This window comes from Melanotaenia boesemani, chromosome 11 (assembly GCF_017639745.1).
Source record: "Melanotaenia boesemani isolate fMelBoe1 chromosome 11, fMelBoe1.pri, whole genome shotgun sequence".
In the NCBI taxonomy this organism is placed as follows: domain Eukaryota; kingdom Metazoa; phylum Chordata; class Actinopteri; order Atheriniformes; family Melanotaeniidae; genus Melanotaenia; species Melanotaenia boesemani.
Genome location: NC_055692.1, coordinates 15,420,769 through 15,448,610, shown reverse-complemented (window position 1 = coordinate 15,448,610; position 27,842 = coordinate 15,420,769). Strand labels below are relative to the sequence as shown.

General features: G+C 37.2%; 1 protein-coding gene across 2 annotated transcripts; it reads left to right on the top strand.

The window, feature by feature from the left end:
- The first annotated feature begins 134 nt into the window (after positions 1–134).
- smarcad1a (SWI/SNF-related, matrix-associated actin-dependent regulator of chromatin, subfamily a, containing DEAD/H box 1 a) lies at positions 135–27,477 on the top strand. Of its 2 annotated transcripts, XM_041999284.1 has the most exons (23): positions 13,798–14,254; positions 14,988–15,093; positions 15,276–15,405; positions 15,731–15,800; positions 15,907–16,001; positions 16,136–16,234; positions 17,000–17,078; positions 17,182–17,861; positions 18,162–18,358; positions 19,544–19,634; positions 20,295–20,394; positions 21,490–21,549; positions 21,818–21,893; positions 22,027–22,162; positions 22,287–22,418; positions 24,169–24,264; positions 24,736–24,853; positions 24,944–25,059; positions 25,290–25,478; positions 25,567–25,685; positions 26,051–26,233; positions 26,503–26,612; positions 27,234–27,477. In XM_041999284.1, the coding sequence occupies exons 1-23, from the start codon at positions 14,149–14,151 to the stop codon at positions 27,293–27,295; spliced, it is 3,150 nt and encodes a 1,049-aa protein (XP_041855218.1). In that variant the 5' UTR covers positions 13,798–14,148; the 3' UTR covers positions 27,296–27,477. The 2 variants fall into 2 exon arrangements, with proteins under 2 accessions (XP_041855219.1, XP_041855218.1); XM_041999285.1 differs by lacking the exons at positions 13,798–14,254; positions 14,988–15,093; positions 15,276–15,405; ... (2 more) ...; positions 16,136–16,234; positions 17,000–17,078 and adding an exon at positions 135–139 and having other exon boundaries at positions 17,505–17,861.
- The last annotated feature ends 365 nt before the right edge of the window (positions 27,478–27,842 follow it).

The window sequence follows — 27,842 nt, the reverse complement described above, 5'->3', positions numbered from 1 at the left end:
TTTCTCTTTATAGTCACTTTGAGTTGCTCTTGTCCCACCTCAGATTTTAAAGTGTAATTTTCTTGCAGTTATTTGGATGCAAATGAAGAGGGCCAAAGGACATGGAGAATTTTAGATTATATCACTTCAACAGGCAACTGTGGTAGACTAATCTTAACTGAGTATTGGGAGGAATGCAGGAATTAGAATATATTCATAGACAATAAAGTTCAACAACATTTTGAAAGAAGGATGATGATAAACACTGTACAGAAAAGCAAACACGCAAAATTTGCATGGAAGGTTAACGATCAATTCAGTTTTATGTGCAAGATAAGAAACACATAAAGCAGACACTTTTCAGTGATTACTTAGCCATTTTTGGTAACATTGCAGGTATTGTTAATTCCATAAACTTCCATGACAGACTGGAAGTTTCCAGAGAGATTTTTTTTTTTTTTTTTTTTTTTTTGCCACAATAAACTTTTGCATTGAACATAGAGTCAGAATTAGATCGAAGCTAACTTGCATGTTATGCATCTCATTTATTTTATTAAATTTAAAATGTTTCATTTTGAAACACAAAGAAGTAATCTGCCTTGTCACTTCTGCTGATAATGAGAAACTAATACTCTCAGTTTGTATGTGCATGTGTCAGTGTGATGAACTGTCTGTCAATCATAGACAGAGTTAATTATTTTGTCACCCCGCTGAGTGTGAGTGTGTGTCAGGAACTCTGACCTGGAGAGCTGGGGTTGGGTCTCACAAACACACACACACACATTCACGCACATACTTCCCACAGAGGGTGAAGAGGTCCATGCAGGAGGCTCCATTGGCCACCTGACTTGAACCAGCTGATTCTACTGTTTTGACAGTTGATGTTGTATGTATAGAAAGTGTTACTTGTTATAAATATGAGATGATATGTTTACTTTTAACAACTATGTTGACAGTCTCTTTAAAAAGCTTTGTATGTAGTGTCATCTGTTATAAATATTGGATCCTACATATTATGCTGCATTATGTTTCAGAACAAATGCATACTCACATTCACCATTGCACCTTGTATGACTCTTTAAGATAACTTCCTCTAAACCAGAGGGGGGGAAATGTACGTGTTGCTGTTAATTTCAAAGACATTGTCAGCTAAACTAGCTACTTTCATTTTGAGCATATCACACCAATTGACATGATACTAGATCTACACTGAAGTATTTTAAAAGTTTCTTGGGTACTCCAAGAGCTATGGCCAATCCAGCTTTCTTTTTTTATGTTCCTTATGTATTGAATGAGCTTACAAATACTCAAATAGTTAATGTCTGATACACATTTCTATAGACTAAATGTGGATTTGAATGTGTGCTTAAGTTGTGTAAATGTAGCTTGCAAAATAAGATGTGGTCCCAGTTTGTTGAATGTAGAGAGAGAAGCGAAGGATGCTTTGTGGACGGTACAATAAACACCCCTTCTCTGTCTGACCAGTGGAGTCAGAGAGCAGAACATAACACTGTGTAATACACCACCATGTTCTGGTGGCTGGTTAACTGAACCAGTATGTATGAATTATACATATCATGAAACAAGTATGGAGGATTACATGTTAAAAAGACCTTTTATTCCAAAAGAGCCGATGTTCTCATTGCCCAAGTGGTTTGTATACAGACATAACTTTATTTTTAGATGAATTATCAGTTTTATGCTTTGATGGAGTCAGTATCTTTGCTGTCTGAAAATCACTACACTGACCCCACTGAACAAAATAGGTTATCAGTGTCAAATAACCAGCATCATACCACCAAGCTTGAACAAATCTTCCCAGTCTGATCCGATAGACACTGCACCTCTGAATAAACAATAACAGAGAGCTTTGGTTTAAATGACATCTAAACCCAAAAGCCTGCATTTTGTTTTCCCACAGGAGAGAAATAAGAGTTTTTACAATAACCAGCACCTACATGTGTCTCGCTCCATAAACACCTCCACATACTGTGAGCTAAATTGATGGCGAGTAACCCAAGAATGAAAATTAAAACACTGTCACCTTGTTTTTGAAGATGAAAGATGCCAAGTAAAAGAAAAGTGAGAGAGGGCGGATTGGATTAGCAACCAACACAATTGCATCTGTGCAGATTTGCCTCTGTGCTGTAAATGTGATTGTGGGCAATAACATGTCGATTAGGGAGCCTTGGCTGGGCTATTGGAGGCTTTATGTGAGACTGCAGAGGAGGTGATTAGATTAGTGAGTGCTGGTGTGAGAAGGGGAGTGAATGCTGATGAGAAGGTCCAGAAGAAGCTGGTTGAAAAATAATACTTTGTGCCATGTGTTTCATTTTGAAAATATAAAAAAACACACAAAAGATGAATTTATTAGACTTTTTCAGACTTTTTTTAAATAATAACATCTGCAAGCAGCCTGAGCTTTGCCATAAGTATTAATTGTCAGTGTTTCATTTTATGGCTTTAAACTTTAAAAAAGAAAACGAAGTCTGATATGCAAACGCCTGTTTTCACTGCTATACTTTGCTTTAGATGTGTAAGAAGTCTAAAGCTGAGGTTTAACTGGAACACCTATTAAGTGACGAAGGGTTAAGTAGTCAATTAAATGTCAAAAGTAAAATAATCTGAATGAAGATTTTGAAAAAAACAATACATAATGTTTTTCCAAAGGACTTTAAGTCCAAACCAAACTTTAAGGCCATCAATTGCAGACATCAAAATTTTCTAGTAAGGCTTGTAGCCCATTTAGGCTTGTAACAAATCCACAAAAATGTAACAGTCTATCAGTTTTTAAATATTTTAAGTCATTTATAGATGCATTAGTATGTCTCTTCTCAGGCTGCTTCCTCCATCTGTCTTCTCCTGATCACAAAAAAAGGCCTCTCTGATTTCAACCTTACAAATTGTCTTATCGGTCAGCAAGCCGATTGGGGCTGAATGAAAACATGACCTTTCTCAGACAGAGAGAACCCTAGATACACTGATCGGGACTGATAAAAGCTCAAGGAAGAGGATATGGAACAGTCACACAGAGACTTATCTTTAGGCACACTGATCAGCTGTGATAAAGCCATATGAGGATAAGGGGGAGTGGTGGAGTAGCAAACAAGTACTATTAGAGTTATCTATTCATACTTGGAAAGAGGGAGAGCAGGGTAGGCAGTTAAGTGGCTAACGAGAGTCATTAGTACAAATCTGACTTTCGGAGTGGTGCTTGGCAGACAGACTGAATGACTGACTAGCTCGCTGATTGACAGGAATGGTGAGCGTAAAGGAGTGGAGAGAAAAAACAGAATGATTTCATACAGACAGAGATGATTTGAGCAGTATAAGGACTCGGTTTAGTTTTAATTCCTAGCTTAATGTGTCTATAGAGGAACTTTATACTGTTGACTTTATAGACCTTTATAGATCTAATGTGCTGGATAAAATCTGGAGGGGAAACTGAAGCTTTAGAAACTCTGAGTAACACTTTGCATTATAGCCTAAAAGAATGGTAAGGTAATAGACTACTAACATAATTAGGTAATTACCATGTATCTACAAAACTCTTTGGTGCCCCACCTCCTCTGCCACACAGAATATGATGGCCACATGAACTACAAGTCCTTATGAATTACATTACCTTAAACCTCCTGTTGAATAGCACGAAAAGAAAAAAATAATATAAATTTTGTCTTTGTCAGCACAAATACAAGTTTTCTGTCATGTGGCATCCTATTAGAAAAATTTCAAATTTTTCCATAGACTGGCCTTATATTTTAGACAAAAGCTTTAATGGTGTAGTGTCTCCTTGGAAACTGAACATGTTCCATGTAGCCACTTACTCGATGGCTACATGGCTTATTTTTTTCTTTTCTTTTTCTAACATAAGTTCTTTTACAGGATTGAGGTTAGTTTTCAGATATGACAGATGCAAACAATTAATCTTTACAACTATAGATGGCATGATTTCTGATCTGATTTCTGATCACACTAACCTGTTCATGCATGCTAGTTAACTAAGAGTGTCTCTACTTGTATGTATTATGCTTGCATTATTCTTTCCCAGATAAAATCACTTGTGATGCAGCAAAAAGTGAGCTTAGTTCAACCCATTTAGGATTTTAAATTGTCTGGTCTCTAGTCAAATAAAGGTAGTCATCCCATCCGCTAAGACAAGCTGTTCTCTTGAAACCTCATGTTGACTTAATCTCTCTTAATTATGATCCTGAAACACATGCAGTCTCTAAGACAATTAAATCAGGCAAAATATTTTAAATTGAGAAGTTCAAAATAATAAAATGATCAAGGAGAGGTGTGGAGAACAGAAGCAGGCATGAGTCTCTGTGAAAAGGAGATTCTTTGCTAGCTAAACTTTTTGATCTCTGCTAGTGTTTGATACTGAATTCATCAGCATGCATTATGAGAGCAAAGAGGGCAAATGGTCCAAACAGGTCATGAGAAGAGAGAAGAGAAAGAGAATATGACTGGTGTACCACTTAAAAAATGTATGGGGAAGAAGACTAGAAAAGAAGAGGGGGTAAAAGTAAAACAAGTTGGGGTGTGCGCATAAGATAAATGCCCCCTCCTCTTTCCCTCACGCTTGGCTGCTCCAGGATGGAGGGAGAAGGAGAGAGAGTAGATTGGGGGAAGAATAGAGGGTCACATTAGACAGTGGGGGCTTTGTTGGCACTTATCAGACTGATGGCAAAGCACTGGACCCAGAGAGGAGAGACTGTGAATAGAAAGGAACATAGGTGTGTGAGTGTCTGTGTGTTTCTGTGTGTTGGACTGGGGATGTGGAGCAGAATGAGGAATGAAAGATAAGAGGGATGATGCAAATAGAGATGATAAAAGAAAACTGTGAGGAGCAAAGCAGGTTGAAAGAGAGCAAGGGAGGAAAGAGAGAAGAGAGCTTGGTGACACCACTAAAGAGTGAGAAGGTCAAGGAGAGGTATACGATATGGAGAGAGAAAATGGAAAGTTGAGGTAGGAAAGAACCAGAAGATTCAGTTACACAGAAGGACAAGTCCAGAGCCTCGTCCATCAAGCTGCACTTCCCAAAGACCTTGAGAGGAACGGTGTGGACAGTGAAAGAAAAGTCCTCTTTTCATTGCTGTTTTCATAACTCACTTACTCATTTACACTTACTAACCAAATTTATTTCCTACTTTAAGACAGAAACACACAACCACACACAATCAGCGGCAGCTCCCAGCTCCCTGCAGCGTGCCTACTGAGAGAGGTCATGTCAGACATCAGCTCCCGTCGCGTCAGCTCTTTTTCTCCCACAGTTCAACACAGTTGAGGCTGTCACCACACTAACCTCCCTTCCCCCCAAAAGAGCCCAGACACTGGCCTCTAACATTCATACAGACACAAACATATTTATGATGCACACACAAGTAAAAGTACACACACAAGCTCCATCAAACACACACACACATTCAGAGGCATCAGCATCCCAGAGGAATCCGACCCCCAACTGGTGTCCACCAGCAGGGGTGCTGATCCTCTGCTGACATTCCCATCTCAGTCGTCTCGACTTCCCTGCCAGTTTACAGAATGGAGAGGCCAGGACACACGCACACACACGCACATGCACACACCCCAACACATAAAACACACACCATCAGAGTTGTCAAAAATACTCTGGCAGCAAAAAAACAAACAGCTCAACCATCACAAAAGTTTTGTTCTACCTTGTAAATGCATTTGCTAGATGTAGATCAAGTGTATCTTAAAATCTTATGTTTGTGTAACCTAAATTTAAAACATCTCAAGTTTACGTTTTAAATTAAGCTGCAAGCAAATGCAAGCAGGTTATTGCGACTCCAAAAAAGTACTTAATTCCTAAAACTAATCCATGATAAACAGCAATAACTTACTAAATTATACAGCAGCGGTTAACACAGTTCTTGACTCAATGTCTCTCTAAGAAGTCGTGCATATCTAAATCTGAAAGCCGATTCAAAATTATATGGAAAAAATTCTAAACTAGGTGTTTTTTTTACCATGATTAGTCCAGACAAGATGCTTATTTAGTTCAAGTATAATAATAAATTAGAATAATATATCATACAGAAATGATAATATTAGATGCTTCAATGACAAAGACATTATTGACATTAATTCATTCAAAAAGTTGCAGACAGGAGGACAATGCAAAGGCATGCAGAGCCAACAAAGCTGTCTCTGCATAACGTTCTATAAGACAGCCTGGGGATCAGTCATTGTCTCGCTGTCTTTCTACATGTCTCCTTCTGCTTAATTAAAATACTGAAATAATGTGACAAACCCAACACAACGGACTGCGGCCACTAATGTCTGCAGAAAACAGTACAAATAAAAAAACTTTGAGTTTAAAAATGCCTGAAGCAAATTAAAACTTTCTCTTCTGTTGCAATTATAAATAATGGTGAACTACAATTAGAGCTGAGAATGGGAAATAAACAGCAGCAAAATATAACAGCATGAAATAAAGTCAAAGCATCACATCTTTAATATAGATGCAATTAACCTTGTTTGATTAAGAAGTACAAACAGGAGGACAACACAGTGGAATGCAGCATCAACAAAGCTCTGTTTGACCGATGTTCAGTGAGGCAGCCAGGAGGATCGGTCATTGTCTACCCGTGATTGGGGTGTTGTCTGGGCTGCTCTGTGCCATCACCTCCAGCAACATGGGAATTCTCCCCTGCTGCTGTTTCTCTTTGCTTGTGGAGAGCGTGTGGATACATGAGTGATGACTAAACAAAAGCAGCCCAAAAGAATTCAAACGAGTGTTTGATAAGTTTGCTGAGAACAGCTTTTAAAGTGGAATTGTGTGATTTATTTTAATCAACATGAAGGTAGCCTACATGAAATGTCAAGCTTTCCATGTAAACTTGCTCTTCTTCAACTATATATTGCTGATGACAATCTATTAGATATTATCTTTAACTAGGCCTACAGTATATGATCCTGATGTTTATATAATAATCTGTATATATAACTGAAAGAAGTCATGTTTCATCATTGTAAAACGTAAGCTGCTCCATTGTGATATTGTCTGTAAAAGTGAAAACACTGAAGTAAAGCAGGTGGTTGAAATAATTCTCATTCACTGTCTGGCCCAAGGGGAAAAAAAGGAAATAGGTACAAGACTCTTATTGGACAATTATTGCATGGTAATAATTTCTTTCAGAAGGACAGAAGAAGGACAGGTGGTCTAATCATCAGGGTAAGAAGAGAGACAGATGAAGTGATGCAGCCATCATGCCTAGTGCCCTCTGAACAAGCCTGTGGGGACATTGCTATGATCTGGGGTTGCTGCAGTCAGTCAGGTCTGAGTTCAGCAGCATTATGTGTCCAAATAAAGAAAAGAAAAGAAAAAAAAAAGAAAAGAAAAGAAAAGAAAAGAAAAGAAAAGAAAAGAAAAGAAAAGAAAAGAAAAGAAAATGTACATTTGACTTGGTCAAAATGCATTTTGTGAATGTCAGATAAGATTAAAATCTAACCTTTTGGACATAAAGGAAAATGAAATCTGAAAACAAAAATCTCATCATCCTAATAACACAAAAAAACACAGTAAAGCATGGTGGTGACAGCTTCATGCTGTGGAAATGTTCTCATCAGGAGGGTTTATAATAACAAGTGGTCCTAAATACAAGCAAATTCTTAAGAACATCTAGTTTCTGTCTTGCAGAGAATTGATACTGGGACCAAGTTCTACCCATCAGCATGAAAGCAAATGATGTTAAAGCCACAATCCAGTGGTTTGGATGAGGATTTAAATGTCTTGGAAAGACAAGTGCTATCAAAACATCAATCTGATTGAGAATCATGACTTAAACACTGTTGTACACCAGTCGTTGGGTCTTTTGAGGAAAGGGCAAAAATTTTAGAGGTTAGATGTGTCAAACTTATTGTGCCATATCCCAAGAGATCTGCAGTTGTAATTCTGCTTCAAAAACTCATTTTGGGAGGTGAAAACTCACAGTATGCTAAAATTGGCTGCTTTCTTCTCTCTCTTTCTCTCGCTCTGCCTTACTTCTTGCTTGGTTGATGCATGTTGTGTCAATCCAGTGACGCCCAAATAGCGTTCATTTTAATTTTAGGTTTAAGGTAACAAAATATTGTATAAATTTGTCTTTTTAATCCTACTGCGGCCATCTTAACCTGTTTTTGTCAAATCAGCAGGTTTAAGCTTTGTATTTGTTTTTCTTATTTATTTCCTTTTTAACAAAAATGAGCTGTACCCTCAGAAGGAGCCTTTCTTTGAGATGGTGTGTGTATGTCTGTGCATTTCTTATGATGTGGAGGGGGGAGTGGGAGGGATGCTACATCCCAGACTTGTTACCACGGTGACAAGGTGCTCCCTGCCGCCGTCGGGTCTCGGCCAAGTTGGGCGCCATGGTGGCTGGGTGGTGACAGACTTTGTGACGAGTCCACTGGGACACCATGGATGGGTCAAACTTGAAAATGCATGCATACACTGACATGAATGTAGTGCAGACATTTGAATGTGTACTTGACACATGCAGCAAGTATTCAAAATGTAAGCACAAAAGTACCAACTTAGATTTGCATGAACATTTTTGTTTTTTTTGCATAGAATGTGCGAATACATACAGTACCTACAGGAAGCGTCTGGGACATGTACATATATGCACCATCCACACACCGAGTAACTGGATTTGCTTTTGCACATGTGTGTAAGCGAATACTGTGTGTGAATGCATTTCGAGCTGATTTTACACAAACAGTTTTCTAAATCAGCAAGTGATCCGAAAATGATTTCATAATTTTATCAAAGATATCACCACCAGTTAAAACATACACAGTGTGCATCTAATTTTGTTGACACTCTAAGCATGTGTATGGTTACGTGTGTATATGTGCATGTTAATGACCTGCCTTGGTTCTGGGACAGTCTGGTGATTTATACATCTGTATTGTTGGATACACTCCAACAATACTCGTCTATGCGCATGTGGATGTGTCTAAACACAGAGACACCTACAGAACATATAAGACAAACACATAAAAAGCAAGTCTATCAAGTCTATCAAAGGGGAGAAAAATCTATTCTATTTCAGATGTAAAATGTACACACATGTACATGCACATTAACACAAACACACACACTCAATACTTAGCCAGGAGACAGGAGAGGCAAGGAGCCACAGTTTGGGCTTCCTGCTGCGAGGGGTCATGACCCCTATCAGACTCTGTGTCAGTCTGCCTATTGTGTACCGGGTAGAGCACAAACACACACACGCAATGCTATAACTTACATGGTCTCCATGACGATGGTGGGGGCGACAGTAAGGCGGCAGGATGGCGCTGTATTGGCTGCTTAGGTGCTCTGATTAAAGAGCCTAGTCTAATAATTATAACAGACAAAATGTGTCCTAGCAAAATCTGCAGGTGTAGCCGTAATGTGTGTGATGAAGGACATATGCATTTGGGGGGGGGGGGGGTTTGGGGCTGTGCAACTTTATCGACTAACACGATCAAAAGGATGCAAACAATTCATGGCTATTATGTTTAGTGTTGTGCTGTGTGAATAGATGGGGGGGATTTTGCCATTGACTTTGATCATCAAGACTAAATGAGGATGATATTTAGAACTGTTATAATGGCCACTTAGAAAAATTACTGAAGTTAAAGTTCACCTTAAAACTGTGGCACAATTTCACATAATAGAATCTCATTCATTTGAACTTAGTTTATTCTACAGTTTCTCAAACTGAATATGCCCAGCACAAGGCCAGCTTTATATTCTATTATTTTCCAGAGAGCTGGATTTGAGTGTAATCTTCTCTAATACAAAATTTATTTTTATAGCAAAAAGAATTTGTACAGATGAGTTTAAGTTATCAGCAACTCATCAGACACACTCTGTAATTCTACTTCTTTAAACCTTTGAGTAAAACTTACTTTCTCTGTCTTAAAACGGATTTTTAAAATGTGCAAGCGGTAGTCCCACACTCTTGCAGGTAAACCGAATAGCTGAATTTTTTCCCATCACATAGAATCTGCTGCCCTCTTTTGATGAGACAATGTATGACAGTATCATCCTAGAGACTGTCCTGTGTGGCATTTAGTGGGCAGCACGAGAATCTTACTGGCACAATGTTGATAAAGGCACTGTTGCAATGTTATGAGGGCTAATATGTTCATGCAACTTAGAAACATCCATACAAATCCCTATTTATAATTGTTACAATAGATATTATGATTATAGACTAAGAACTTCAAGTTGGTTTTGATCCACTCCTTCCTTCCTTACTAAATAGCACAGATGCACAAAATAGAAAAATTAATATAATAACATATTAGACTTTTGCTCTCTCTTTTAGAGTTTCACAATTTTAAAAAGGTTAAAAGTCTATATTTGGCATGACCACTTTTATTATTCAACACAGCCTGAACCCTCAGTTGATGAAAAGCCATTTTGTAATTTATTTAAGCAGTTTAGAGGAATAGTTTTCCAGCCCTCTTGAAGTACATTTCAAAGTTCTTCTTTGGATGTTGGCTGTCATTTGTTTTGTTCTCCAGTAAGATTATCCCACACTGCTGCAGTAATGTTGAGGTCCATGTTCTGAGGAGGGTGCATCACTAAAGACCTGCAGCTGCAGATTTTCTATCCAGTTCTTACATTATTTGGCATACCTCCATCTTTTCTCTTTGTTTTCCTTCCCTAAGAATGGCTCCTTAAATAATATCTGCCCATGCGTCCACGCAGACCATTTCTGATTAGGCTTTAGTGAAATGGATCAACTGAAGGTCCAAATACCTTTCTACGGTCTTTCCTGGATATTTTAAGGACATCACTGTCAGGCACTGTTCATCCGCTGTAGATAGTCTTTAGGACTGCTTGATCTTTTCTCCCTCACTTGTCAGGTTCCCTAATTTTTTAAAGGACACAGACTCAACACATTGAGATATGCTATGATTTAGGCTACTAAGTCTCTGGAAGCTACCTTGGTCTGTCATACTATATTTAATCTTTTTAATAGATGTAACTAAACAAATTGGAACAAATTATGAATCTTTGTGGCCAGCTGCTGGGAACAATGCAAATTATACTATTTAAAACATGTTCTTTGCTCTGTCAGCTGTGTGACAACAGAGTGAAAAGACACAAGACTGGTTGTCAAGACCAGTCTTGTGTTTTTTCAGCTTGTAGGTCAGTGTTCATTTGCTTAAAGCTACAATGTCCAATCAAAATAATCTGAAACACCTTCAGAAAGCCTGTAGAAATATCTTTTAAGGACCCCTTTAAAATATTAAACAAAAGTCTGACTTATCTGAAGTAAAATATAAACAAATGAAGGGTGGCTCCAGACTTTTTCTTTGTAATATATATATATATATATATATATATATATATATATATATATATATATATATATATATATAAATCAGACACCAAAATCACTTCCCGTGACACAATGAAACAATGATAGTTTGACAGTGATTACAAGAACTGAAAAAGATAAACTAATTTCTCAGTTCCCAAATAGTAAAAGATCATTTTGGTAATAAAAGTAAGCATTTTAGCATTATCAAGCATTAGCTTCTAATCACCACGTGACTGGTTTCATAAGCAATACTACTGTCAAGATAAATACCCTCCTGCTATTTTTAAAGCGTGAGGATATTGTTTTTCCCCCTTTAGCGCTACATTCATTTGTCTATATTTACCGACTATATGATCTAGTATTAGACGTTGTTTAATGTACCACGTGGATTTCTTGATAAGCTGTGATTTAGAAGCAATTAATCTGATCGCGAATGACCATTTATCTGTTATGCAGTTAGTAAAGCCGACTGTGAGCAACAACGGAAGTACTCTACAGTTTACTATCTTTTCTTTCAAGGAGAGGTTCCCGCCCACTTCTTTCTCTGACCAATTAGCAGTGCAGGGGTAGTGTCAAGAACTGATCCTCTGCCAGAAATGATCAAACATCCACGGGAGCGTGCACAGCCTGATAAAGCACTACAATCAAAAATTCCGTTCAGGCATGTAGCTGTTTCATTGTTTTGGCTAAATGTATTTGCTATGTGCTTGTCTGTGTCTAAAATGTAAAGTCCAATTAATATGATTTATGTGATGGTTTACTAAACAAAGTATGCTTTCCACTGCTGTTCATGACTCAATAATTTAAAAATGACTCTATGCACGGAGTCATATAAATTACTTCTTAGAAATGTTGAATTTATACTAAAGTGGTCTGATTTCATTCAAGAGTCATACTGAACCGGTCAACTACCTTACATCCACTGCCATACTCTTTTAAGGTGGATTTATGCCTCAGAATAGTAGTTTTTACTTGTCTAGTGGGTTCCTATCATACAGATTACTGAACAACCATCCATATGTGTAACTGTATAATTTTTGTTTTATTGACAATAATTAGATTTTGGCAATTAAAAAGTAGTATTCTGAAGGTAATAATGTAAATTATCTTTGTGAGACAGTTTCTTCATACATCACATTTTGTGTGGACACCATCATACCAACAACAAAGGTTGTTATTTTTCCAAATAATAATCTTGGATAACAAAGGAGCTTAAAACAGTTCTAAACATAAAAAGTCAAATATAGTACACTGGTTATCTCCTTGAGAAAAAGGAGGTTTCCTAGAAGTAACTATCAAAATAAGGAAGGTCAAACTAAGGTACTGTGATAAAATTGAAACCAGCCCACCTTTTAATGGAAAGGCTGGCTTTTTATGTTTGTCTTCCAGACCAGGTGCTCATGTTGTTAAATTTCCTAATAGAGAGGGTCCAGCAGGTTTTTGTTAATGGACGAATGTCCAGGAGGACATTATCAAACAATGGCTCACCTTTTAATCATTTTAGTGTAATTTATGATTTCATTGTGATTCTTGCTATTTGTTGCTGCCTTTTACTATTTCTTAATATCTGTAATACTTTTGTTTTATGTAAAGCACTTTGAATTGTCCTGTACATTAAATGTGCTGTACAAATAAACTGCCTTGCCTTGCCTCACGGTGGTGTATTGTCTCCACTTCTGTCCATCATGTTCACTGACAGCTGTAGAACTTCTTCAGAGGGCAGGTTTATTGTGAAGTTTTCTGATGCCAGTCCTTTTATCCCGTCTTTGGCACTCAGAGTCTGAACATGGTCCTGTCTTATCACATTTTGTCAGCTGGTGTGATGACAATTATCTCAACTTGAATGTTTAAAAAACTAAAGACATAATGATTCATTTTAGATACAGCAATAACAATTCAATTCCTTTATTGTCCCCAGAGGGAAATTAGTTTTGCAGACAGAACACAGACATTCAGGACATACTATATCACAATAATCAAAAACAAAATCAGAACAGATGGTATATGTCATAGAAGAGATTCACACAATCCAGTAACAATAAATAAAATAAAATAGGATAAATAAAATCACAGCTATAAACACTTCGAATGCTGACTGGTGTCTGTGTTAAGCTGCAAAAAATTCCCTGTACTGGATAAAGTTTTCTGAATATGAATATGAGTTTTGTACGAAATCAGGTCAGTTTAAGGTATTAACATTTCATTAACAAGATTCGTTTAGTAATATTATTTTATTAACAATTCAATAAACATCAATAGAAAAGAGACTTTGTTTAGTAGATCAACACACAAATCATAACTGTCATGTGTATTTGCGTATTACGTTAGTTTAATGCCGAGAGGATCAATTGCAGACCAGTGACACCCATAATGACACCGGTCAGAAACAGAGCGAGACAGTAAGCTCTGATGGGCTGCGCGCGCTCCTGCGGTCCTTTAACCAATTTCTGGCAGACCATCCACTTTCGACGCAACACCTCGGCAAAGCATCCTCAGGGGCCGTCGAAGTTAGCGGGAAACCGGTCGCTGTCGGGATAAACCGAAGATAAAATTGGGCACGTGCTTATCCTCTCTTTTTTATTGAAGTTGTGGGTCGTCAGTCTAGTTTTACGTTATCTTTGTTCAAAACTGAACAGTGACAAATCTTAAAACCGACGTCCATGCAGGATCGTGTCCCTGGCCCCTATGCTAGCATCTGACGTTACATTAGTTAGCTGGATTGTCACGTTAGCTAACAGGAACATTGTGCTTCATGCGACTGCACAATAAAGAAAAATACGGCTGGCTAAGGCAGACAGTGGACTGTCGTTGTTAGTGACAAAGTAAACTAGCTGAAATGAGTCTGTATAATTTAGACCGTTTTCGTTTCGAGAAGAAAACGGCGAACAAAGACTTGGGTTGTGGGTCCAAAAGTCCTGAGTCTGAAAAGGAGAACAAGCCAGGTAACAAGTAGCAACAGTAAAGCTAGCTTGCATTGCTTTTAGCCAGGTGTCAGACACACTGTTTACACTATCGCTTTGCTGTATATTCACATTCTGAACTTTGCTGCAGTTTAATGTAACTACTGTCCACAGCAACTCAGATGGGCCGTCACGTTAGAATATTTTACTAAGAGAATGTTTCCGCGGTTCCCTTAAGGTACACAATGAAACCACAGGATGTAGTGTTTCAGCAGCAATGTTATAACCGTAGTCTTTATTTTAGACCAGGCCAGGATTACAGATGTTAATATAATGTAGTGCTAGTCTGCACTTTAAATTTAAAGGCACGGGCATAAACCCATCTCATTTTTCTGGTCTGGAACCATTACACGCTACCCTCTGTAAATTACAGCTACATATGTTTTGAAGAGGCTATAGTGATTCTCACTTGCACATTGGGATAAGGATGAAATACCTTTATCTCTATTTCTCTGAGATAAACGGATACTTAGACCCAAATTGGTCCTGCTCTGTATGTCATTTTACTTTGTATATGTGTAATGGATGACTATATGAGAACCAACAGCCAGATGTTTATTCAATATGTATTAAGAAATGGAAGTTAATGTAAAGTTTGCATGCATACTAGACAGTATATCTTCGCAAGCATCCTAAGAAGTACATCCCATAGATTCTTTATGTTTCCTCACATATGTTGACATGCTTTCCAACATGTTTTTAAAATGTTTTCCAGCCAAAATGAAACCCATCAAGGCCCCATCAAAGTCCCATGAACGGGGAGTGGTTTTTGAGGAGGATGAAGTCGTGTCTGAACCAAACACCAAAATATCATTAACTAAGTATGTATGTCCAAGTATGTATTTTAATGTGTAAATTCTCAGTCATGCAACACATGGTAATACCAAATATTTTTCTTTTAAGTATTTGGGATTGTGTTGTATATTGAGGATGATATCAAATTTTCACTTGTTTTCATGTTCATGCAGTTTAAGACTTATTTTTATAATGTTTTCTATTTAAGGAGCCCTCTACGAAAGTCATCCGAAGATGTGGCGTCAGCTTATAGAGACAATGAGGAAAATGAACTTGACGACAAAGTAAACAGACTACTGGAGATGTTTCCTCAGTTGACAAGGACTCAGCTACTGGAGGTAAGACGTGATACAGCAAATGTTGTGAAACTTGGCCAAGAACACAATTTGACCACAAAAGTAATTATGCAAGCCATTTGGTAAGATTTGTATTGTATGGAAATGTCAAACACTGTGAAACGTGGATTGATTCCACTGAAGGTGTAGTGCAATGCAAGTTTGTTTAAACAGAACATAAAAGCAACACACTTAAATCGAGAAAACTTTATGATAATGGGACATGTAATTAATTTGTTAATCTATCATTCAGGTAGACAATGGCCATTAGGGATAGGTTTTTTTAGGTCCTGATATTGTTCAAAACACCTTTTTTCTCTGCTGTCAGGTCATTGGGAGTACAAGTACACTGGAAGGGGCTGTAGCTGTCTGTGTTGTACAGTTTGGGGATAAAGAAGGTAAGTCATTTTTAAAGCACATAATGAAAATGTTCATTATGTATATTCAAAGACTACTTTTCTCAGCTGTTTTTTTTAAATATATATTCCTGTTTTGTCCACTCAGCTCCAAGTAAAGGCAGAAAGAGAAAGCAGGATGGATCCAGCTGTTCTCAAGATAGCAGTGACATTCAGCCGACCAAAAAAAGAAGACCATCAGTGGTAAGAGCGTTGATGCTACTTTCATGGTTTGGAGTGATGTAACAAGCTATTTGGCCTTTCCTTTATTTAAAAAAAATCTTTGCAGGCAGTTGTGAACTATGGTGACGCTAACTTTCTTTATTCCAAATTGAAAGGTATCTGATGAAGAAGAAAATGAGAAGGAGCCTAATTGGGAGAAGCAAGAAGCCATGGTCAGAAAACTACAAAAAAGGTTTCCTGACCAGGACAAGGAGGTGAAAAGCAGTCTCTAACCCAATACAGCCTTTGTATTGGGGTTCATTTATGGCTAAACTGGTTCTGTTAATTCTCTATATAACAATGACAGAGTCATAAGCCCAGTTTCTGATCTCTGTTGCATTTTCACATCCAGCTGTACCCTTACCTAGTAGGCGGCATATCGGTCGGATATTGATAGGTGCATCAGCCACATATTATTGCGTTGTCTTTGCAGTGTAACCTTCCTTGAATTAGAACAACAAAAGAATATGACTCAAAAACAAAGGTGAGAATGGCAAACATCTAGCAGTTTGTATTCTTCCTTACTGGTATGTAGTTAAACAAAAAATCTAAGGTATATTTAAACATGGGGCTCTTGCTGCTTTGTTCTTTGTGCCGTCTCACACATTCATTTATGAAATCAATTGCATGAATTAGTTACCGTCGTTAACATGCAATTTTTGACAGCCTTCATTTCTTTTTTTATTTCAAAATCATGTGAGGGGGCAGAATGTGTAGCGCTTGGAGTCGATTCTGTGGTGCTGCACCAAACATTGGTCTATGTGTGGGAAACCTTGGATTTAATATAGTATTTTATTGGTAAAAATTGCTTTGTCTTTATATTCTATAAATCCTGTCGTTGTTTTAACTGCGTGACAAAATTATACATGGACTGGAAAAGTAAAGAATAAGAAAAAGATAAATGCAATATTTAAGGGTGTTTCTTGTAATAGAGGATCTTATATTTTAGTTCTGATCCTGATCTGATCCATTTGCTGTAGGAGCTGCGATCGGTGCTACAGGAACATGATTGGAACGTCGGAGAAGCTTTGCAGGTTCTACAGATGTTCTCAGACACAGGTGCGTGCACAGCTTCCTATCGAAATTCTGTATGTTTGTACATATAACTATTAAGATGTCTTTCCAACAACTAATTCACTGGCATTTTTTTTTCTGTTATCAGATAATACAAGTTTCAGCTCAACTGAGTCAGAAAAAAGTAAATCAAAGAGTAAAGATAAATCAACCCAGGACCACAAAGATCTAAAGCACCACAAAAATCATAAAGATGGTGAAAATAGGAGCGATCGTAAGGATGCTGAAGACCACCTAAATTTGAGTGGATCTGCAGAGAACAGTTCAGACGATACAGATGCCACGAAGGACAGTGAAGACGAGTCAGAATCTGAGAAAAGAAAAAGTTTGAAAGTGAAAAGTGGTAATTCCACTCTTTCTTCATGGATTACAAAAACCTCTGTTCCTGTGTCTTCACCCTCCATTAAACAGACATCTTCGCTCAAGTCAACATCTTCATCTTCAGTTTCTCAGACGTTATCCAGATTCACCAGTGAGACTAGTTTAGCTAAGAAGCAGGCAGCAGAGAGAAAGATGAAGGCACGTGCCTCAGATGTAGTCGTCATTTCTGGCAGTGAAACTGATGACGAAGAAGACGCGTTAACAAGCGACTTTGATAATTCAGATGATGATTTAGACAACGAAGATGGCATGACAGATACAAAGAAGGAGATACTAGATTTCTTCCAGAATGCTTCTATAGATGAACTGTCGCTGATTTCTGGGTGTTCTGTTAAGAAGGCTCAGAAGATTGTGGAACTGAGACCCTTTGGTACCTGGTCAAGCCTGGTGAGAAAATGTTTGTTTCTTAACATTTGAGGAAAGAAATATCAAATAAGTGTCATGATTTATTCATGTCCATGTACTACTTATACAAGAAGCACTCTGTCAAGGCAGGGTGGTGGTGTTTTGTGTGTACGTTAATGCCACCAATGAAAGTTATTTCCTTGTTATGTGTATATATAAGTATTTTATTTTTATGTACTGCTATGTCTTCTGTACACATATGCTAATAAGTGCCAGTCGGTAAAGCATGGCAGATTATTGTGAATAATGTGTAAATTGTAACGTTTTGATTGTGTCTCTCAGTGGGACGTCTTCCATAAGGGAAATGGACTTTCAGATGACTTGGTGATTGGCTGCAGAGCTGTTCTCAAAGAGCGACAGGTTGTTCTAGGGTTGATGTCCAAATGTGAGAAAATTTCTTTAAAAATGGTCAAGCAGGTCACAGATGTGATGGAGAATGGAACAGGTTCCACGAAACCACCCAGTATACTCAACAACCAGTAAGTAAAATACTCTTCTACACATTTACTGTATTTTGTAACTATTGAAAAGACCATAAATCAGTGTAAATGTACAAATTATCTGTATACTAGCGATGCATAGGTCGGGTTTAATCCGTCCCGCGAGTCCTGCATTTTTAAAATAATCTTGCCCGCCCCGCTCAGCCTCACCAGTTTTCACAACCCGCCCCACTGCTATTAAATACACGCTAAATACACGGTTGAAGGCGGATTTTATTTGGCCTGGAAATTGTGCTTGAGAACAGAAGAACTGGCAGTTGGCAACAACAAATGACGTAAGATCGCAGGTTACATGCATTGCACCCGTGAATTTAATGACCAGCCCCATTAAAGGGAAAATTTCTTGACCCAATTTGAGACTGGTAAGTGTTGCCTACTTTAGCTAGCATGTCCAAAACCAGTACTTCTGGGTAAATATGTGACTATGTGAACCATGAGCCTCTAGTTTCCTCCTTCTCAGCTGAACCATAATCAAATGTAACAAGAGACCGTACTTGCGACAGAAAAGCGGATCAGCGACAGCTGTCATGATTCACAACATGGAGGGAGGGAGGAGGAGGCTGTCGCAGACACGGAGAGGAACAGAATAGTAACGTTTGTGCAAAACTACTAAAAAGTTTTTTAAAGGAAATGCATTAAAAGTGCAGGTGTTGAACCCTCTCACCAGGAGAAGTGTGAGTGTTAAAACACCCTCATCCCACACGGGTGTGACGTCCTGAAATTCATTCATAGAGCCATTCATCTTTTTGCATCTTACCTGTGGACACCTCCATGTCTTGCTGTCATAACTGACAGATGCTGCGCATGCATTAAATGCATTAAAAAAAACTTTAATGCAATTGATAACATAAATTAATTTCTGCCGTTAACTCTTGCTGTTTTTTTTTTTTTTTTTTGTCAACATTAGTAATTATTTCATCTTTAGTGGTGGGCTGATTCACTATTTAATTGATTTTAATCGATGCGTCAGGTGCTGATTCAAATAACGATTTGTAAATGTTCAAAATTGATTATTTTTCATAATAATAAAGTGTGGCAGGAACATAAAAGTCATGCATGCTGTCTGGACATGTCTGGGTGGCAAACAAAAGAAAAGAGATGCCAAGTGTATATATATATATATATATATATAGTGATGGATCCAATTATTATTCTTGCTTTCAGATTCAAGCTCAAACCCTATCAGCTGATTGGTTTAAAGTGGCTGCTGCTTCTGCATGAACACAAACTCAGTGGCATCCTTGCTGATGAAATGGTAAGATAACTAGCTGAGGTCTTGCATATTTCAAACACTGCACTACCAGCATTTATAAGAAGTTGACTATCAGCTTGTAAAAAAACAAAGAAATTGCCCTAAATCTGCTTATTCAGTCCCAAGACAGTTTTTTTTATTCAGTTCTTCTAAAACTAGTAGATTTTGTCAGAAAATAAACTGTCCACTAAACCATTTTATATGTCAATGTCAAAAAATGAGAAACAAGAAATAAAATATTTTAGGGATTACACTTTTGGCCTTGATTGGTGAACTTTTAGACTCATGGCACATGGATTATTTGCATCAAGTCTGAATAAGTTAAGTCACACTTTGATTGTCACTGCGTCAGTAAAAATGGTATCGTTTGTGTGTGCTGCAATCCTGCAGGTAAGTCATTAAATAGGGAAAAAAGATGCAAATTCAGTTTGAGGTAGTTAAATTATTTTTTTATTTTTTCATCAAATTCTTTGAAATGACACCTTTTTTTTATGTTTTTTAAGCTGCAGTGTTTTCAGGATTTATTAGAAATGATTGTATGTCATCTAAAACTGATTTTCTGATATTGTTTTTATCCACATGGTCATTTCTTTCCACCACTTTATCCTTGATTTAATTTGTGGCATTTCTTTCCACTTGTTCCTTAATTCACCTGCTTCTCAGGGTTTGGGAAAAACTATCCAGGCAATAGCATTTCTGGCCCAGCTATTCGAGAATGGAATAGATGCTCCTCACCTCATCGTTGTGCCTTCCTCTACACTTGGTATGTTTCTCCACACATAATGCTCTGCCACTTGCTTCATTACTGCCTGCAATGGTAATGTGTAAAATATCTGTATCTGTTGTCTGTGGCAGTTTTCAAATTTATCTTTGTTAGGGCTGAAATATTAATGTTTTTAATTAAATAAAAATCACAATGTTGCGATTACCAAATGGCAAAGAAGCATGATGTTACACGTTACACAGTGCCGGATCCAGGTTTCACACCTGCAGCATCCACGGTTTTCTAAACCACGCCTTCGGGCATAATTCCTAAAAACAATCTGACTTCTGAAATGTCCAAATGAAGTAAATAAAGACAATTTTACTGAGTGGACTTGCGCTGAATACTCTTAAAGTTCAGTTCTTAGATAACATGTTGACGCTAATAAAACTTACAAAGAATATTGGATCCATTTTAAGCTGTAAAATGACTCAGAAATTTCTACTGTAACAGTAGATTGAACTTGTTGAGCTGCATCTCCCTGAATGACATGAAGTTCTCAGCATAACACGAGGGTTTCCGTCTTTGCCTCCCTGGGAGAGTTTAAAAACAATGATTTCTGTCATTCTATGTGGCCGAATCCACATATTTTCCGACGTTTGTTCTCACCTGTGTGTCATCGGGGTGAAACTCTGTTGTGTGCAGTACAGAAATCATGTAGAGAAATTACACACTGGTTTAAATAAGATGAATACCATCAGACTGTTAAGTTTTTACTGCAAGCACAAAATATGAACCTGTTCTAGAGGAAATGTAACTTCAGTGTTGTGGCCACAGGTTGCATCTTGTAGTTAGTAAGTGAAGCTGTTTGCATCCTTGAATAGTATAATGAGCAGTTCATATATTGATGGCATCTCATGCAGTATTCCTCCAAACCTCTACCTTACCTTATATTTTTAACATATAACAGAAGTTGGACTTCAAAAGATTAAAATGTAATCCAAATCCTCATCACAATGTTGGTCAGAAAAATTGCAGTTAGATTTTTTTTTTATTTATTGACCATATCTTATTTTTTGTCTTGATTTTGAAATCATATTTACCCCAAAATAAATTTGTAATTGTGATTTATGCTGTTTCCCCCTTGTGTTGTAGATAATTGGGTTAGAGAGCTGAAACTGTGGTGTCCAAGCCTAAATGTTCTAATCTATTATGGTAAGACTGCCTTCATCTTTTTACAAAGAAAGAACTAAAGTTATAGTACTTTTCACATATAAATTTGAACTGACCTGGTAGCCTTAAGTGTTTACTGTCAGTAAGGATTCTCAATGATGTTTAGCTAATCTGTAGCCCAAGAGCAGCACTAAAGCAAAATCCTGCAAGAAACTATGATCAAGGTTGTTTTGGATTAAATAGATTAAAGTTGTTAATAACGACTGAATTAGTTTTTTAAAACACAGTGTGTTTGCACCCTTTTATGTAGGATCTGTGGAAGAACGCTGCTACCTCAGACATGACATCCTCAATAAAGCTGTTGATTTCAACGTGATTGTGACCACGTAAGCAAACACAGACACTTAAGCCTGCGTCGCATTTTACTGTTTTTCACTAGCATGCAGCTAGAAAACCAAAGCTGTGTTAATAACCTAGAACAACTTCTCATTGTCGGCTTCACTTGTGCTTATTTCGCAGGTATAACTTGGCCATAGGCAACGATAGCGACCGCAGTCTTTTTCGGAAACTACATCTGAAGTACGCTGTGTTTGACGAAGGCCACATGTTGAAGAACATGAATTCTCTGCGCTACCGCCACCTCATGTCCATTAATGTTAGTTGACCAGCTTATTCTTGTGTATATCTACTCCCACATCTCCTCAGTTATGTTTTCATGAGCTTTTCTGAATTCTTGACATATTGCACGTATTAGTTTAAATTTTTTTCTTTTTCCTCAGGCAGAGCATCGTCTGTTGCTGACTGGAACTCCTTTACAGAACAATCTCCTAGAGTTGATGTCTCTCCTGAACTTCATCATGCCTTCAATGTTTTCCAGCTCCACAACACAGCTCTCCAAAATGTTTTCTATGGCAAGTTTCTATTTGGTTCATTTCAGCGTTCTTTAGACAGCAATGCCTTTCTAATATGGATGGCACCAAATAATTAAATCCTCTTACTTTTTATGTTGAATTTGAATTAACTTAGATGCTCTGTTGTTGTTTAATTAAATAGCATGCTGTGGAAACTCATTTTGAATCTGATTTGGAAGATTACACTAATTATTACTACCACTTATTATTACTTAATCTACATTTCTATTATTATTTTCAGAAAAAGAGAGTTTTTTTTGTTCTGGTCTTTAATAAAGACCTAATAGCAATGTTATCTAAGTAACACTTCAAACATCCGTTCCAGTGTTGGGAGAGAAATATTAATAGGTTGCTTAAATAAAAAAATATATGATCTGTAAGTGTTTCAGATCATAGGCTGGATAGATGAACATGTCAACTTATTAAAGGTTGTTTGCTTTGTGATCCAGCAGAGGGCGTGCTAAAGAATGAACTTCTGACTTCTTTGTTTTGAGGCCTTGCAAACTTGTGGCAATGTTACAGCATCATATCACTTCATGTTTTTCGGCACAGTCAGCTTCTACAGGCCCCTTGCACAAGGTTAATAAAAGCATCATTAACACAATAGCAATAGTTGTACAAAACTATGCAGCATGTCTGTGTTGTTGTAGAACAATGGTTCTCAAACTGGGGGTCAGGACTATGGTTTTATTTTTGTGTTTTTATTAAATGCAAAAAAAATAGTGATTTGAGAGTGAAAAAATTATCTGAAAAGAAAAAAATATATTTGATATAAATATTTTTCACACTGATAGCAAAAAATAATAATATTTGAGACAAAAAAAAAGTTTTGAGATAAAGTATCTTGTTACAGCACATTTAAAAAATAATTTGACATTTAAAAAAATTATTTCCTAGAAAAAAAAAAACCTCTCTCAAAAGCCTTTCTTTACTCTCAAATATATATTTTTTTGCTATCAGAGTGAAAACTTTTACTCTCCTTATTTTTTTTCTCTCTCAAAGCTTTTTTTCTTCTCTCTCTCAAAACCGAAGTCTTTGCTATCGTTTCAAGATTTTGCTATCGATGTCATACTTTATCTCAAAACTTTTTTTTAGTCTCAAATATTATTATTTTTTGCTATCAGTGTGAAAAATATTTATATCAAATATATTTTTTTCCTTTCAGATAATTTTCCCACTCTCAAATCAATATTTTTTTTGCATTTAATAAAAACACAAAAATAACTCCATACAGGACCACCCGTAATTTCAGGGGGTTGCCAGAGAATTGTAAAAAATTACATAGCCTACATTTATCAAATAAATTTGAGATTTTTACCAGGGCTGTTAAAATTTTACTATTGGTGAAGAGATAAATCTTTGAAATTAGCACCTTAATGTTAACACAATGCATAAACAACAGAGTTGGTACCCATGCCGTATTAAAAATCTGAATTTGACATTATCTCGAAGGGAGAAGCTGATTTTGGGTGAACCACCAAAACCCCTTTGTCCTTCATATTTATGAAGATTCTGACAGTGTGATGACCCATTTGATTCATCATGCAATTAATCACTAAGGCATCACATGGGGGTGGACAACGTCTGTTGTCCTGGGGGGCCACGGCTCAAAAAAGCTTGAGAGCCACTGTTTTATTCCTTCCAACTTCCCTTTTTGGGAAAAGTACTTTAACACAAACACCCCAAGCAGTTGCATGAAAATTTTCTTTGTTTTATTTGACCAAAATGTTAATATCACCTTTTGTTTCAGAAATCCCACGAGGAACAAAGCCGTTTTGAGAGGGATCGCATTTCTCAGGCCAAACTCATCATGAAGCCTTTTATCCTGCGAAGAATAAAGAGTGAGGTGAGCTGCACTGGAGGAGGAAGAACCTTTAACACTTCATGTTTCTGCTCTTAGTGCCTTTAAAGCAACTTCCTTTTTGCATCAAACTTCATAAATAGTTTTAACTAATGACGCACAATTTTAACAATTCAATGAAAAATCTGTTTCCATAAAAATACAGAACAAATTTAATTTCTAAATTTGTAACAGCAGTGGTTCCCTAACTTTTTCTGCAGAGTTCCCATTTCACCACAGCAATAATGTCAAGTCGCCCCATTTGGGTTATTGAGATGTCTGTTTGTGATTCACCATTGTTTGTCTGCTGGTACTCTCACAAATTTTTCCATGTTTCCCAGTTTGGGAAACACTGACTTAAAAGTGTTCTGCAAATAGCGAGATTCTGTGCATTACCATAAACCTGTGAATAATTTAAAAAGAGTGATTGTTGATAAATAATGTTTTGTTTTTTTTGTTTTTTTTCTTTATCCTCAGGTTCTCAAGCAGTTACCAGCAAAAGAAGAGGAGATTGAGTTCTGCTCCATGAGTGAGAAACAACAGGCTCTCTACCAAACCCTCTTTAAAAAAACCAAGACTTCCACAAATGGAGAAAGTAAGCCTCATTTTTATGGTTAAAATCTCTGCTCCCTGTTTCAGAACACATGATTCAATGCTGACACTTCTTTCATGTGTTCCTTTTCAGAGCGTGAGTTGTGTAATGTGATGATGCAGCTGAGGAAGATGGCAAACCATCCTCTGCTTCATCGACAGTACTATACCACAGAGAAGCTCAAAGCCATGAGCAAACTCATGCTCAAGGTTGGTCCCACTTCCTTAATAGCTTTTGTTTAAATTCTCTTTTTCTTTTTTATTCTTAAACTTCCTAGTAAATTATTCAGTGTTTTATTCCTGACTGCAAACATTGCTCCACCATTAGAGGAAGATTGCTGAAGTACTGAATCAGCTTTTCATTACTTTGCTCCACACTATTCCCTCCTCTCACTCCAACATTTTTAAACATGTTAAATCCTTGATTTCTTCCTCCTCAGGAGCCTACACACTTTGACGCCGATCCTGTTCTGATTCAGGAGGACATGGAAGTTATGTCAGACTTTGAGCTGCATCGTCTGTGTCAGCAGTATTTTTCCATAAGCTCTTATCAGCTTGATAAGGAACTTCTGCTTGACTCTGGGAAGTTCCACCACCTTACAAAGCTGCTGGCATCACTAAAAAATAACGTAAATAAAAACATTTTCTGTGGTGTGTCAAGAAGTACATATAACCTTTGATTACACAGAAGATTCTAACTTCTCTTTGATTCTGCAGGGAGATCGAGTAGTGTTGTTCAGTCAGTTCACCATGATGCTTGACATTGTGGAAGTGCTGCTGAAACATATAAACCATCGGTATGTCAGGCTGGACGGATCCACACCCATAGCTGACAGGTCAGATTCTTGTTTGATTCAAACACTGAAGACTAATCGGCTGTTCCCAGCAGTAAAAATTTAATCTTATCTGTATTTTATTGGTTTAGTCATAAAAATTAATGGATAGATGTGTCAAAATTGTTGAGTGGTGTTATGTATTTATCCGTTAAGTTACACTGAGGTACTTGTCTCAGCATCAGCTGATACAATAAAATGCACTGGTTAAGTTTGTGGTAACACAGTGCTAATATGATGAGTTTTACAATGACCCGGGGTTGCATCAGGTTAAAAAAAAAAAGGTTATCAATCTAAGAAAAGTGGAGTTGGTTGTTCAGCTTATCTTCACATGTAATGTATTTAATGCTTTTGTTTTTGCTCATTAGGATTGTGTTGATTGACGAGTTCAACACGGATCCTGACATATTTGTGTTCCTGTTATCGACTCGTGCTGGTGGGCTCGGCATCAACCTCACCTCAGCAAATGTTGTCATCCTTCATGACATTGACTGCAATCCCTACAACGACAAGCAGGCAGAGGACAGATGTCACCGTGTTGGCCAGACAAGGTTAGATGGGATCTCAGTGGAGTTCAGTTTTATACAGTGAGGCCTTGAAATGGCTCTGTTACATCAGCGGTTGAATGGGAGGCATGGCAACTACAGTACATGCTTGTCAGATGTGAATGCATTTAAATCTCAATTTAATACAAGTGGTGTTTATTTCAATTACCGGACATCCTTAAGTAAAACTGTTCCTTTTCCTAACCTTCCTTCCTTTTCATAGTGCCTATTATAATGGTTTGTTGTTGGTGGTAATGTTCTGTTGTGTGTACCAGGACAGTAAAAGTGATTAGGCTGATCAGTAAGGACAGCATTGAGGACTGCATCCTGCAACTAGGCAACAAGAAGCTGAAGCTGGAGCAGGACATGACTACTGCTGAACAAGGTGAGGAGATGTGTACATGTGAATTCTGTAACCTCTCTAACCTTTGTTGCTCTGTAAAGATTTTTTTGTTTCTTCTTTCTCTTTTGAGGTAGCCCTAGATATTTTGGCCCAAAGTTTGACTTGCTAATTTTGGTAGTTGTTATAAGACAGTGATTACTCTCCCACTTGAAATAACTCATTTAATTTAATAATTTAAATTAATGCTATTTTATGACTGCTGATGTTATTATAAAGCACTTTGGTTAAATGGTTTTAAATGTGCTACATAAATAAATTCGACTTTTATAAAACTTGCAAAACTTCAACAAGTGAATCACAAAATTCATTGTCTGTTCATGGTGGTACACAAAAAATAGCAAAAAAGGGCCTTTTTTAAAAATAAATTTATTGAAAACCAGTTAATGAAGAACAGTAAATAGGGAGGGTGTCTCTTATCACTCATCTCTTACCCAATGTTGTATTTTTGATTACAGAAGTTAAATGTGGAGAAATAATTCACAAGAGTTGCCAAAACTGTCAGTAGATCAAAATTTAAGAACAGATCATATATGTGGCAGAGCTGGTTATCCTTATTTCTGCTTTGTCTAAACCAGAAAAACTGATTTGTTAATTGTTCCGTAGGCGGTGAGGGGACCATACCTGAAGACATGGCATCTTTACTCAAAGCCTCACTGGGACTGTGATTCATCAGACTTGAAGTTTTAATGGCACTCTATTACTATTCTGGGCAGACTTGATTGTTTTTACTGAACATATGTCATCTACCTGGATGACTGCTGCACGCCATATACTGCCATGAGAACAAAAAAAAAAAGAAAAAAACTGTAGCATCTCAACTGTGCCTAAAACCATTTTTACATGCTCACGGTCTTGGGATACAGGAGCAGTTGGAATGTAATGTCTAAATCAAAAGTCTGCCTTCTAAGTATTTTCCAGCCCACACGTTATATGAGGTTTACAAGTTGTAGAAATCTAAAAACGCAGGTGTTTGGATTCTCAGAGCAGCATGTGGGGGTAAAACAGTAATCCTAAATAGAATCCATGCAGTTCTATATTCCTCATAATAAGACGAAGGCGGTCTATCCTGTAAAGGAAAATGATGCCCTCCTGCAAGTCAGGAGTGTTATTTTTCCTTTGGCCTGCCATTTCAGCATTGCATATTGCCTGTGATTCTTTCCAGTTATTAAATATAAATATTTGCTTACATCAAACATTTTTGGTTACTATAAC

Bases quoted from the DNA above. Each gene is read 5' to 3' on its own strand.
- smarcad1a (XM_041999284.1), top strand. From the start codon at position 14,149: ATGAGTCTGTATAATTTAGACCGTTTTCGTTTCGAGAAGAAAACGGCG. The intron at 14,255-14,987 runs GTAACAAGTAGC...AATGTTTTCCAG, and splicing joins TGAAAAGGAGAACAAGCCAG to CCAAAATGAAACCCATCAAG. The intron at 22,163-22,286 runs GTTAGTTGACCA...CTTTTTCCTCAG, and splicing joins GCCACCTCATGTCCATTAAT to GCAGAGCATCGTCTGTTGCT.